Source organism: Balaenoptera musculus, chromosome 9 (assembly GCF_009873245.2).
Source record: "Balaenoptera musculus isolate JJ_BM4_2016_0621 chromosome 9, mBalMus1.pri.v3, whole genome shotgun sequence".
NCBI lineage: Eukaryota > Metazoa > Chordata > Mammalia > Artiodactyla > Balaenopteridae > Balaenoptera > Balaenoptera musculus.
In genome coordinates, this window is record NC_045793.1 from 73,074,539 (window position 1) to 73,089,414 (window position 14,876).

General features: G+C 37.4%; 1 protein-coding gene across 1 annotated transcript in view; it reads left to right on the forward strand.

The window, feature by feature from the left end:
- HDAC9 (histone deacetylase 9) overlaps positions 1-14,876 on the forward strand; it is a 575,085-nt gene that overhangs the window by 535,274 nt on the left and 24,935 nt on the right. The window contains exon 30 of the mRNA XM_036862952.1: positions 10,492-10,639. Within this exon, the coding sequence (XP_036718847.1) occupies positions 10,492-10,639 (148 nt within the window). The remainder of the gene's footprint in view (positions 1-10,491; positions 10,640-14,876) is intronic.

A 14,876-nucleotide genomic window follows, 5' to 3' on the forward strand; every position in this document is an offset into this window, starting at 1 on the left:
GTGACATGAACACTGAAGACACAATGATGTTGAATCAGTAGTAGTATCTACTTTAAAATGTAGTCATTATTAAAAACAAAACAAAAATAAAAACTAAGGCCACAGGGGACAATTTAACAAGTGCAGTTGCAGAAGGTGCATTTAGGTATTACTTATGAAGCATGGATTTTTATTTAGATAAAATGACTATGCATTTAGTTTTTATTTTAATTTTTTAATGAGTTTTCAATTTCAAGCGTTATTTTTTCTTCCAGCTCCAAAGTGAGGTAATAGTTGTTATTTGTTGACTCCGCTAGAAGAATATCTTGGTTAAAGATGCAGTGTCCTTAGGATGCTACAAACAGAAAAGTCAGTTAATTCAAATAATGGTTTGATATTTTTCATTCAATTCATGGAATTAAAGTTTTTGGAAATAAATCTGCCAAAAATAAAACTTAGGGCATTACTATGAATGCTGTTATAAATTACAGTGAAAATCTAACACTGACAATACAATCTTGATTTCATATTAATATGAAAATTTAAATTTTGCTGGAGCATAGCTTAATCTTAAAGAACACAAATGCATTTGGCATTGATTACATAGTACCAAATTCCTTAACTTTTTATAAATAATAAAATATAAATTTAATAAAAATGTATTTTGAAATCCCTAAAAACAAAACCCAATAAGCTTGATATTCTATCAATGAAAGTTTATGGTGGTGTTCTCAAAATTTAAAATAATTTTTTATAAACACAGGGTAAAATACAATTAAATACAAAGTTCTTAAAATACAACCGATATTGATGACAGAGAAACACGTTCGGCATGGCAGTACAAAATTTCTCTCTTTGCTGCCCATTATCAACCATACTTTAGAAATGTTTGAAATGACTATTCTGCAATAATATTGAACTATTTTGTAAGTGAGTTTTCTGAACTTTGATTACATTTTTCTAATCAGTTAGAATTCGCTAATCAAAATATTCAATAAATGGACCTCTAAACCCACATATGAAGGAATAACTACTATAGGAATTGCCTGATGATCAGAAATAAAAGTAAACTAGGAAAAACACACAGATGAAACTTTTTAAAATTTATTGTATTGATATATAGTTGATTTACAATGTTGTGTTAATTTCTGCTCTACAGCAAAGTGATTCAGTTATACACATATAGACATTATTTTTCATATTCCTTTCTATTGTGGTTTATCACAGGCTATTGAATATAGTTCCCTCTGCTATACAGTAGGACCTTGTAGTTTATCCATTCTATATATAATAGTTTGCATCTGCTAATCCCAAACTCCCAATCCATTCCTCCCCCCACCACCCTTGGCAACCATAAGTCTCTTCTCTATATCTGTGAGTCTGTTTCCGTTTCATAGATAAGTTCATTTGTGTCATATTTTAGATTCCACATATAAGTGATATCATATGGGATTTGTCTTTCTCTTTCTGACTTAACTTCAGTTAGTATAATAATCTCTTGGTCCATCCATGTTGCTGAAAATGGCATTATTTCATTCTTTTTTATGGTTGATTAGTATTCCATTATATATATGTATCACATCTGCTTTATCCATTCATCTGTTGATGGACATTTAGGTTGTTTTCATGTCTTGGCTATTGTGAATAGTGCTGCTATGAACATAGGGGTGCATGTTTCTTTTTTAATTATAGCTTTGTTGGAATGTATGCCCAGGAGTGGGATTGCTGGATCACATGGCAACTCCAGTTTTTCGAGGAACCTTCATACTGTTTTCCATAGTGGCCGCACCAGTTTACATTCCCACCAACAATGTAGGAGTGTGGAACTCTGTTTTTGGACACCGGACAGCAGGCATTGAAGGCCTAGCAGGAAACAAACAAGGAAAGAGAAACAAAATGATTCCTACAATTGCTGGAGCTTACTCATAAGAGGCAAGTTCCAGGCTGCAGCATAGTGAGAGAGAATTCAAAGAGTGTAGTGGTTTTTCTGAGTAGAAAATGAAGTGATCAGAGTTTGGGGGGATTGAAGTGACTAGAATTTGTGAGGCAGAATACTTGTGATAAAGTTGCTGCACAAAGAAAGAGCTCTGGGTATCTGTACAAGAGTTTCCTTAAACCACTGTCTTACTTACATTTCCATACATGAGGTGAAACTCCACTAGGCTGGGGAACTAACCAGTGGAAAACAGCAGGTTAAACAATTCAAGGAGTTCAAACAGAACTGGGAATAGTTTGCATTCCCACTAGCCAGAGTGGAAAGACCTTGTAGTATACAAGGCATCGTGTAGAGATATCAAAATGGTTTCATCTTAGTTATAGGGCTAAATTAACTTTATACTAAAGCCTGCTCTGGAGTTAGTTTAACAAAGAATACAAGCATCCTCAAAAAGTTCATACTGATTGCAAGCAATTTAACTGCATGCCCAAAGTCCAATGCTTTAAAAGAACACAGCAAAATTCAACAACCAAAAATGTTCAAATTAACAATGTCAAGCATCCAAATGAAAATTACCAGGCATACAATGAAGTAGGAAACTATGACCTAGAACCAGAAGACAAGTCAGTTAACAGAAACTGACTCAGTAATGCAAGGTATGATGAAATTAACAGATGAGAATGTTACTTCCAATGTAAGCAGGAAAGTGCAAACATAATGCAGAGAAAAATGAAAAACAGAACATGTAAATGGAAGTTTTAGAGATAGAAATAAAATATTTGATATTAAAAAATTCTGTAACCTAAAAGGATTAATGGCAGATTATAAACTACAGAAGACAAAAGAAAAAAAACAAAAACAGTGAAGTTGAACAGAAACTATCCAAAGTGAAGAATAGAGAGGAGAATACTTTAAAAAAGTATATCAGTTATATATTGGACAACATCAGTCAGTTCAACATACCTATAAGTGGAGTCTCACAAAAGGGGGGAATATTTGAAGAAATAATGGGAAAATGTTTCATAAATTTGCTGAAAACTACAGATCCACAGATCCAAGAAATTCAGTCAATCACCAGCAGAATAAATATGAATAAAATCACACTGAGGAACATCAAAGAAACCAGACAAAAGGAAAAGCATATTACAGTCAAAGAAACAAAGATAGAGATGATAGGATAAAAAAATGATAAGATAAAGAAATTTTTTGTTTTGGCCGCACAGCGCAGGATCTTAGTTCCGTGACCAGGGATCAAACCTGTGCCCCCTGCAGTGGAAGTGTGGAGTCCTAACCACGGGACCACCAGGGAATGCCAATAAAGAAATCTTTTGAATCTCAAAAGTATTATGTTGGGCTTCCCTGGTGGCGCAGTGGTTGAGAATCTGCCTGCCGATGCAGGGGACACGGGTTCAAGCCCTGGGCTGGGAAGATCCCACATGCCACGGAGCAACTAGGCCCATGAGCCACAATTACCGAGCCTGCGCGTCTGGAGCCTGTGCTCTGCAACAAGAGAGGCCGTGAGCCACAGTTACTGAGCCTGTGCGTGTGGAGCCTGTGCTCCGCAACAAGAGAGGCCGCGATAGTGAGAGGCCCACGCACCGTGATGAAGAGTGGCCCCCACTTGCTGCAACTAGAGAAAGCCCTCGCACAGAAACGAAGACCCAACACAGCCATAAAAAAAAAAAAAAAGTATTATGTTAAGTGAAAGATATTAAAGACTACATAGTATATGGTTCCATTTCTATGAAATTCTAGAAAAGGCAAAAGTTGTGCTGTGGCAGAATTTTAGTGGTTGTCAGGGGCTAAGAAGGAGGGTAAGAAATTAACTCCAAAGGGCCAAAAGTAACTTTTTGGGTTGAAGAAAGTATTACATATTTTGATTGTTTTAGTGGTTATCATAACCTGCCCTTAAAGTTGGTAAATTTTATTGACTGTATACACTATACCTCAATGAAGCTGATAAAAAAATAGTCATGAAATGAAGCAAAAATATAACCTTTGGAACTTTTAAAGGATTGCAATTACAGGAAATAGTATTTGCAAAAAGGAAAACATTTAAATTGATCCCTATAAAAGCAAAGGAATAAATGAACAAACTGAAGGATAAGAACTCAAACCATGTACAAGATTTGATTTTGAAAATCTGTAACTAGGCTTTCAAAGATATATATTTGTTGATAGAATCATTGATAAAACTATTCTTAGCTGGATAAATTTATATTCTGTTCTGGAATATAATGAAATTTAAGAAGTCGTATGATTTTGCAGCATCTAAATTTGGTAAATAAAATTTGAAGTTATAAACGGAGAAAACTTTTTTGATAAGTTCAGCTTACATAAAATATTTGCCACAGGTACTCTGAAAGGAGGAACAAGACAGTAGTCATGAAAATATTTGGTATGAAATACTCATTTCAATATTTTGAAAATTGGAAGTGAAAATATTTCACATTTAGCGGATATTGCTCTGAGCTTACCAGATAGCACTGCACTTGTAGCGACAGTATTTGTCAACCAAAAATATTATAGTATCTCAAGAAGAGTAAATTAAAGACGCCACAATTTAAAATTTATTAACTCTAAAATTCTGCTTTGAAGAAGATTTCAGGCAATTTTATGAAAGAGTCTAAAATATTCAGACCACGTTGAAACAAAAAATACTGGTGATACTCTGTCAGTGAGATATATGACCACAAAACTGATTAACACGTGAACGTTTACGAAAAATCATAATAGTTTGTCATTTCTAATGTCTAGATAATATTTTGAAAGTTGGTTACTATGCTTTGGCATACATGAATTGTGCTATTTCTATATTTTAGAATGAATAATAATTAGTTGTGACATTTTTTGAATAGTACTATTTTATAGGCCCACTGATATAATTTGTCGACTAATAAGTAAATAGTTCTATAACATATAATTCTTAGCCCCATTTTAGCCTCAAAATTGCCCCAACATGAATGAAAAATTACCTAATCACTCTATTCATACACCAGTTTCCAATATATCTTTATTTTTGCATATATACAGTGCTTAGGATCCCAAGAAAGTTCTCCATTTGGCTAAGAAATACATCCTTTTTTAAAATTTATTTATTTATTTATTTTTGGTTGTGTTGGGTCTTCGTTGCTGCACGCGGGCTTTCTCTAGTTGCAGTGAGCGGGGGCTACTCTTTGTTGCGGTGTGTGGGCTTCTCATTGCGGTGGCTTCTCTTGTTGCAGAGCACGGGCTCTAGGCGTGCAGGCTTCAGCAGTTGTGGCTCGCGGGCTCAGTAGTTGTGGCGCACGGGCTTAGTTGCTCTGCGGCATGTGGGATCTTCCGGGACCAGGGCTCGAACCCGTGTCCCCTGCATTGGCAGGCGGATTCTTAACCACTGCGCCACCGGGGAAGCTCCAGAAATATATCTTAATGAACCTGAAAGACAGAGACCACATTGTGGAACTCCTGGGCTGCCAGTGGGAGCATTTACTCTTCTCTGAGGATTTAGTATTCTGAAATGGTAGCAAAATTACCAGACTTTTGTTTTAGAAGGACTCTCATAGCAATGCGGGTGATAGATTGCATGAGAATAGACAGGAAGAATGCAGAAAAGAATTTCTCTTTAAAAAGAGCTAACAAGCTCTGAGCTCTGGAGAATCCATGAACCTAGGCCCCTTGTAAGTCCCACAGGTGTTAATAATCTCTAAGGTTGAAGGGATAGGAAGAGGTTTCAGTCAGCGCCAGCTTCCTTTCCTATGGGAACATGGTACATAATGACAAAAGAGGACATCATTCAAGCGGCAAGAACAAATTTGAGAAGTGACTCCAAGGCTCCCAAAGATGATGGAAGGGGGAGGTTGTGGCGTCGGGAGCTTTTCAGAGTCTCAAAGGGCTTTGGTTGGGAAAACGTTTGGTGGATAGGTTATTTCTGACACAGACCTTCATGTGTCAACAAGTACCTCTCTTTCCAAATTGATCGTTATCAAGAAAAACCTGGTTTATGCTGAAGTCTGATTACACAGTACCTGCAAGACGTCCTTTCATGGCTCCTATCTGACCCAGCGACACTCCATCTGGGTCCCCCACCTCTAACTCTTGACTGTCTGCATTCCGTTATCTAGTTTTTACCTTTGTTTTAGATTCATTCTTTGCTTTACCTCTACAAGGCAAAACACAAACGCAGAACAATGAAAGCCAAATAATTCCCCCCCAGAAGCGCTGAGAAGTGGGAACATTTACGCAATGGGAAAAATGAAGAACGATAGAGGATATGATCAAAGAGGGAGTGTGTGTGTCCAGTTTTAATGGAAAACCCCTCCCTTCTGCCAGTTTTGTTGCCTTAGGAGAGCAACACAGTGGTGGCTGGTTACTAGTATTCTGCTTTATGAACAGCAGCTCCTGAAAACTCTGGCAGTAAACCTTACTGCATTTGTCTAACTTGCTGATGGGGCTATTACTCTCATGCCAACAGATAGGATTTTTCTTGCACATATGTTTCTGTAGGGAAAAAAAAAAATACCCATCACATGAAAATATAACCCATAAATCGTAGGGTTTGAATTGGCTGCATACTGCACAGTCTTGCTATACCTACTTGCATTTTAATTATTCTTCTTTAAAAATAGAGATAGTGGCCTACAAATGCATTATTAATGTAGAATATTTCCCTTGTTTTTATAGGCTTTGCTAAAAGCCATGTTGAATTTAAAGTTTTGGGTTATTTCTGAGTGAAGCACCTCATACATTTGGATAAAAGCCAACTTCTAACATTTAATCTTAACTTAGCAGGATATTTTATACACATTAAATTTTATTGAAAAGGTCTCAGCTATTTAAAATCTGTCTCACTACTCACATGCATAAAGGCTAAACTTTGAAGAATCATTGTCAGTCATTTTGCTGAATGATTCTTATTAATGATTGTCCTTCTGTCCTGATTGTGTTTGAGGAGTAAAGATGTTTCTTGAGGAAGAAGTACAGTTCTTGAAAATTGAAGCTCTTGGCTATTCTAGATGTGCCATATTATCTAAAAGTAAGTTGTCCGCTCACCTCTCCAAGGGTTCATAGGCTCACAGAAAACTAAAATTTTCTGCCATAACAAATTTATTCTAATATCCAAGAGTGATATATGAGATCAGAAGAATCACAATCATTGAGAATTAGAGCAGGAAGAGACCTTTCCTTATCATCAGTCCCACCACTGTCATTTTATAAATGTGGACACTGTGCTCCAGAGTGATCCAAATGATTTCTCTGGGACTAGTATGGGGTCCCAATTTATAAATCTCGACTCTCAGGGCTCCCTTTAGAGCCCGAAATACTCAGAGAAAAATTTTGCACGGGTAGCTTGGTCAAAAGATATAATGGTGACTCTGGGCAACTCTTGGCTGTAATTGCGTGAAACAGGCCTCTGATTCTCTTCTCATTAGGTACCTGGTTTAAAGAAAACAATCCATGTGGACTGTAGGACCTCTAGCTATACAAGTCTGTGATGGACAACCCTACAGGCTTCAGACACTTGGGGTAGGCTCCACAGGTTCAAAGAGCACTGTGCCTAATGGTGCCTTCAGCTAGGTGGTGAGAAACACATCACTTTAAAAAGGGATACTCTTCATTGAGCACTTGTCTCCAGTTTCATGATAGCTTCATCAGTGAAGCAACGAGGTACTTGCAATAGACTATGAGAAATGAAAGTAATGAGAAGTGAAGAGTAGAAAGAACTAGTCTCAACATGGTTGTCTCACTAAGTGCAATAAACCCATGCCATAAAGTCAGTAAAAGGTAGATCAACTGAGTCACATATCTAAGGAGCAAGGGTAATTTGTTGTTACCAAAGACGATTTCTTTGGTGAAGGGAAGAATATATATATAATTGTTTTGCCACATGCATAATTCTTTTAAGTTGAGATTTTCCTATATTGAGTCTGTTTTTGTATTTTTAGGGGTAGTGGGAGGGTGGTAGAGAAGGACTAAATAAAGGAGGACAGCTGATTACAGAGGAAGAAACATTTTGGGAGTCAAGCAGTCCTGGGTGAGGATTTCAGCTCCTCTGCTTTTTAGCCATGTGACCTTAGAGAAAAATTACCTAACAATGCCTACATAGTTGTCATGAGGAGTAAATAAAATTATAAATGTGAAAATACCTAGCACAGTCCTTGGCACATATTGGGAGCTCAGTAACACGAGTTTCTCTTTCCTGTAATTTGTAACATAATTTAACCCAAAAAACCACCTCTTGTTTATTTGTCAGAGGCCTGATATTAGTCACTCTAGAGAAAAATGATGACTTCCAGAATCACCTGCTTTGTGAATATCACATGCTAAAATAACGATTAATAATAATACTTTGTGAAACTCATTACATCTGAATGCACTTATAGATAGAATATGACATTTCCAACTTGGGTAAGATGATAATGACATTGTGATATAGAGAAATTAGGGTCTTGGAATGGAACTGTCAATTCAGAGTTATCTTTCAAAGTTGAGAGAGGTAGGAGGCTATTAAAGAATAAGACAAGACGCATTTCCATTGCTCACCTCCTAAACCTCTCTTTAGTCCATCTCTTCATTTCTATTCTGTCGCTTTTAGTTTAGACGTCATCATTTCCTGCCTGAATTTTTGCCAGGAGGTGAAATTGGTTTTCTTGCCACCACTCTCACCACCTGCTCAACCATCATCCATAATCTCTCCAGAAGGATCTTTGAAAAATTTAAACCTGATTCTCTGCCTCTTCTGTTTAAAATGGCCCCTCATCACCCACAAGTTGAAGGCCAAGATCACTGGCATGTTATTCAAGATTGTGTGTTAGTTAGCCCATGCCTACACCATAGCAGTCTCTTGCATTACATTCCATACTGCCTGCATTCCACTTGTGCCTAGCAGTGGACTTTGTACCCCAGTGAACAACAGAGACTTGAGTATCTGCACATTTGTGTGCATTATTTCCTCTTCTGGGGATACCTCATCACCACCATCTTCCTCTGTTTCAGCTTGACTAACTTCTGATGGTCTTTCAAATACTTGGTCAGGTGTTATTTTTTCTAGCAAGTGTTCTCTTGCCTTCTTGGCATCAAAAGTATATGTTCTTCTTATTTCCTCTTAGGATCACATGGGCCTTTTCCATACAGAATTGTCATTGTTTGTTAACTAAAAGGGCTTTCTCAACTAGACCATGAATTTCTTGGTGTCAGGGAAGCATCTTTGTGTCCTCAACATCTGGCACAGCCTTAGCTTTCAAAAAATGTTACTTTGTGGGTTCATTCAGTTAGAACTGGTATCATTTGGTCCAAATTAAAAGCTTTATGATTCTGACTTTGGTCAGACTAGGTGATCACAGCAAGTAAAGTAGTAGTAGTAGACAACTATGCCAGAAGGTTCTGTCGACATGGGGAGTGGCTGGGAGACTGGGTCTCCTCCCCTAACATGGCATGACATCCATTCCTTTGTGAAGCAGTAGGATAAGGAGAGGCCAATCACAAAATGTTAGTTATAGCTGGAAGGAATTTGAGGCCATCCCACTGTTTTTGAGAAGCAGAAATAAAGTGCCAAAGAGCCCTGCCAGCATAGGATGGTTAGTGGCAGAGCTGGGTCTAGAACTGAGTTATCTTACTCCCCAGTCCAGTATTCACCCATTTGTCTTTTCTACTCTAGCATAACTTTATTTTATTTTAATTTGGGGGTGGGGGTGGAAGTATAAGCTACTTTGCATGCCAGCTTCCCTCTTAACTGGTCAGGCTGCCGAGATACTGCTTTCCTGGTGAGTCATGTCAGCACCTAGGGAGACTCTCCTGCTTTGATATGGGGCTATTCAACGCTTCACAAAAAAAAAATAGCTTAGGGGCTGCAAAAAGGCTGTTGACTCTGCTCTTTCTTATTTATCCCACTGGCATGTTCACATGAAATTACCTCCTATTTTCCTCTCATTCTCCTTCCCTGCCTCAAAAAAAGAAACATCCGTATAACTTATGGAAGGGCTCCAACATCAGCCAATGCATATATTAAAGTTTTAAATCAATTATTGTTCTAGTACACACCCTGGGGTTGAGAAAGAAAGAACATCCAGGACTAACAAACCTGATTGTTCTGGCAAAGTTGCCATTCGATTCATGCTGGCATTTCTGGGCTTTTCTTTTCCTTTAATATTCCAACCTCATTTAAAAAAAAAAAAAAGTTAATGGCTCAAGTAGCAATTTTTAACATTACTGTTTCATTCAGTTTCTTCATAAGACTTCTACCTCCCAGTCTCTTGAGGATTACCCAGAGGGCATGATGCCCAGAGTTTGCTTACTTAGTTGCAGAGACAGCTGTCAGTCTGATAGTGAGTTCATTAGACTGTGGATTATTCCTCACTTTATTAACTTCTGAGCAAGGGAGAGACTCAGGCTTGGGAATATGAGCACTTCACAACTTGGCATTCCAGATTGAGAAAAACACTTAATCATAACAGTTAAGAAATTAAATTACAACTGTGTATAACATTGTGAATTTTAACCTAACAACTACTCTGAGTTGGACCTATACAAGTTTCTGATTAACACCGTTGAACTAAAATTCCTATAACATATGATGCATGGGTCTTTGTGTTTTTTAGGCAAGTACTGGAAGTCGGTAAGGACGGTGAGTGTGCCGAGGGGCTGCGCTCTGGCTGGGGCGCAGTTGCAAGAGGAGACAGAGACCGTTTCTGCCCTGGCCTCCCTGACGGTGGATGTGGAACAGCCCTTTGCTCGAGAAGACAACAGGTATGAATCCTACATGGGGGGAATCATCAGGGTCAGGAACATCCAGGCTCATCATTAGCGACTGTGAGCCTCTCTCTAGGCTCTCCTTCTCCTGTCTCCTCCACTTCCACTTCTCCAAAGCCACAGATGCCACAGCACATGCTGTCGGCTGTCAAGAATTCATGTGTTTCATTCTTGATGAGAAACACAGAGGTGGAGCATGTGCTTACGGTTCACAGAGAAACAGAGTGATGAGATAGATGGTCCTCGTTGGATAATTTAGTGCAGATCATTATGGAAAAAGCTTCTTGTGGGCTTAACTTCTTTCCTTAGTTATCTCTATTTTTCAAGATGTTCTTTCTCTTTCTCTCATCATTTCGAAGTTACTGATATAACAAAGGGGAAAAAGGAGAGCAGAAGCTGGAGGTATGGCTTGTCAGTTGGGTAACCTTATATGACTGTCCGTGAGGTACAACTACTGGATAAAGATGAAAGTTACCTTCCAAGGAGATAGGAGTGTGTATAAAGGAATGTGTGGACCGGGGTCTGATTTTATTTTACTTTAGGATAAGAAGGAGTTGATTTTAATTAGTCTTCATATGAATAGCTTTCAGGAAAAAAAAAACATAAAGATAACCTAAGATTGAGCTTGCTGCTTCTCCTTTTAAGAAATGTTTGTCAGTTTGTACATTTTGGTGTTCAACAGACAGTGCTACATTCAGGATTTCTTTTAAGTTTACTATGACCGAAACCACCCCAAATGTACAGACAGTAACATTGGTGCTCTCTGTGGATGACTTCAAAGTCAGTCACATTTCTTCAATTTAAAAATGAATAGGTGAGCTTTCACTAAAGCTCTGCCAGCTTGCACTTTTCAATTGCTTCTGAGAATGAAATCGAACTCCCTCCGTTAATAACATCACCATTAATTACACAGATCCTGCTACTAGTACATAGGTTGGCAATTTTCCCAAGAATGCACAGATTTGAACAGTTTTAGCTTTTCTTGCTTTTACTGGGTATTCAGAGTTTAATGGATTTAACATCTTGCTTTGGTCAAAAGCAGGAGATACCTTGAATAAGAGATTTCATTTTTATGCAATTGTTTTTTCTTACTATAACCACTTAAAAAGAAGATTACCAGTAGGACAAAAAAAAAGTTGTACAATATTATATTAAAAGACATCTTCATATGGGCATCTGGAGCATAAGGGTAAACTTATTTTACATCTTCGATAATATGAACTAACCCCCTGCTGTTCCCAGCTAAGAACCAAACCAAGTTCATAATCCAAAGGTGTTGCAGTTATTCCCAAGGCCAAATACAGTTAGTTGTCTGTCATTTGAGGGCTGTAAAACTAAGGAAACTAACATCTGTTAGTGCTGGATATATAAAGGAGCGTAGCTATTCCTTAGAATTCATTTAGTATAGAGAAACGAAGCTAAATTCCAGCCCGAGTGAAATGAATTGTAAGTAATTTTTCCCATTAAATTGCAGGGCTTAGAATAATAAAGAATAACAAGTCCTGTTGTGAGCCCCACATAACATAAAAATCTCAGCACTTTGGCAGGAATTGGCTCTATAAGCATGCTTGTTTATCCTCAGGTACATAGTGTGCTTGACTCCTGATAATCTATAGGGACTTGACCCTGGCTTCAGTTCACAGTGATTTTTAAGCTTCATCTGATGGCAGAGAAAGAATGGGAATGGGAATGTTTTGATGTACAGGGAAACAGAGTTGAAGCTTGTGGCCTGGATTCATGTTTGTTTATCAGTTTTAGACAGATTGTATCTATTTTGATTGATTTTTCTTATGGGAAGGAAAATGGTTTTGCTTGAAATATTTTCTGTGGCTTTGAACTCACTTTTTCAGCAGAGGAAAAGAAAAATTCTTCTAGAACTGGCTTTTGCATTTCTATTGAACCATGCATGAATTTCATCACAGAGAGTCAGACAGGGAGAACCCTTAAAAGCCACAGAGCATTTATTCTTTTCAGGGGAATGCTATCAGAATTGTCCCCCTACTCAGTATAGGAAAGATGGCTTTCACAATGAGGTAAAGAGGTAGAAATGTTCTTAGGCCTTTGTTATGAATGCAATGTTATAAGTACACAGGAAATTGAAAAATTAGAAAAATCAGAGAACTAAATGGATGGAAAAGGGTGAAGGCAAGATTCTTTTTATAGGAAATTCTTGCCAGTTATTTTGGAGAATATATTGGTGTTTGGAGTGAGATGACTCATTTTGTACTAAGATTTTGGGTAAAGCAGCTCTTTTCCTGGCCAACTCATATCTGACTCATTTACCACTAGTGAATAAGGGATAAAATGCTCCTGGCTAAGAACCATTGTAAGTATTTTTTGTTCATTTTGGGGGGGCGGGGTGTGAGGGAGATGACAACACAGTGCAAATAGTCATTTCATTTTTATAACTCATTGATGGACCATGAAGAATAAATTATTAGAAAAAGGCTAGGGATTCATTTTGGGGATGATTGACTGAAGTACAGTTTTCAAAACATAATTTTCAGGTGGCAGAGGACTTAAGCAGGAACAAAATGACTGGTGGGTCAGTAAAAAAAACAACAAAACAAAAATAAAGGACAAAATACTAAGTGGGGTCAAGTTATATGTTCAAAAAAAATTAAATAGATATGACTAGTCACATATAGCATATTGTTTAGAAGACAGAACTGTGATCTTAGTTTCTTTCTTGATTGTCAGGAGACTGTACCTTTAAAAGATTATAGTTTGCATTGTTCAGATATCTATTTCAAATGCTTCTACTTTGAAAAGGTCAGTTCAATATTGAGGTTTATTCTTGGATACCAATTCGGGCTCTGCTGAAAATCAAGAAAAAGTTTTCTCTGGCAATCAAGACTTCAGAGTGATCAACTCTTAAGTTACTGGGAGCATATTTACACTCTAGAATTTCTGACTCTCTCATTTTTTTTTTTTGTATTGATTTTTATTCTGACTATAAAAGTAGGACATATTACATATAGAAAATTTAGAAAAAAGATACATTTTACTTTTTTTTTTTTTTTTTTGTTAGCTTCTGCTTTATAACAAAGTGAATCAGTTATACATATACAATAGGTTCCCATTTCTCTTCCCTCTTGCATCTCCCTCCCTCCCACCCTCCCCATCCCACCCCTCTAGGTGGTCACAAAGCACCGAGCTGATCTCCCTGTGCTATGCGGCTGCTTCCCACTAGCTATCTATTTTACATTTGGTAGTGTATAGATGGGAAAGAGAGTGTCATGGACATATATACACTCTCTCATTTTTTAATCAAAACAAAAACTGAAAGTTAGTTAGGTTTTCAAATGTCAGTTTATTGATGATAGTGTGAGTCACATTAGATTTTCTTTAATACAAGAGGATCTGGTCGTTTCTGAATCATTTCATCTTCAACTTTTGTCAACTTTTCTCATGAATGAGATGGTTTCAGTCATTATATGACACAGAAGCATGAGAAAAATATATGATTCTGAATCTGGCTATTTTTTTAATTAATTTTTATTGGAGTATGGTTGCTTTACAATGTTGTGTTAGCCTCCACTGCACAACAAAATGAATCAGCCATACACACATAGATATCCCCTCCCTTTTGAACTGCCCTCGCATTTAGGTTACCACGGTGCATTAGGTAGAGTTCCCTGTGCTGTACAGTATATTCCCATTGGCTATTTTGTTTTTTGAATAACTGTCTTATTCATGAATATTTTTTAAAAGTATAATAAGCTAGAAAATCCCAAGTATCATCTGCCTTAGCTTTGAATGGTCTATCAGTAGTGCCAAGGACATTGATAACCCCATTTTCCTGTGTCTGGAGATTTATATAGAAATATAGACCACTCTTAAATACACATTCGTGTCTAACAGAAATACAGCTTTGTTTTCCATGCTTTAGGATTGTCTCTCCAAGGCTTCTGGAAGCTAAATGTTGCACTGATTATTCAGGTCTCTGATTTTTCTCTCTGATACCGTTATTGTGAGCACCTGTTTATCTAAACAGGCAAACATTCCAATATAAATTTTATTCTTAATTTTCATCCAGTGTCAACAATACCTTAGTTGAAAAGTGGACTGAGATTTGGAAGCTCCTGGTAAAAGAAAGGAGCTCCTTTATCTTCTTTTCCTCTTCCTCCTGGGACCATCATTTTATCCCTGTGTTCAGTGCCTAACATGTGGTCTTGGGGCATGCGTGAACTCTTAGTATGTTTGTTAGGGATTAAATCCAGTGCCCGATGTA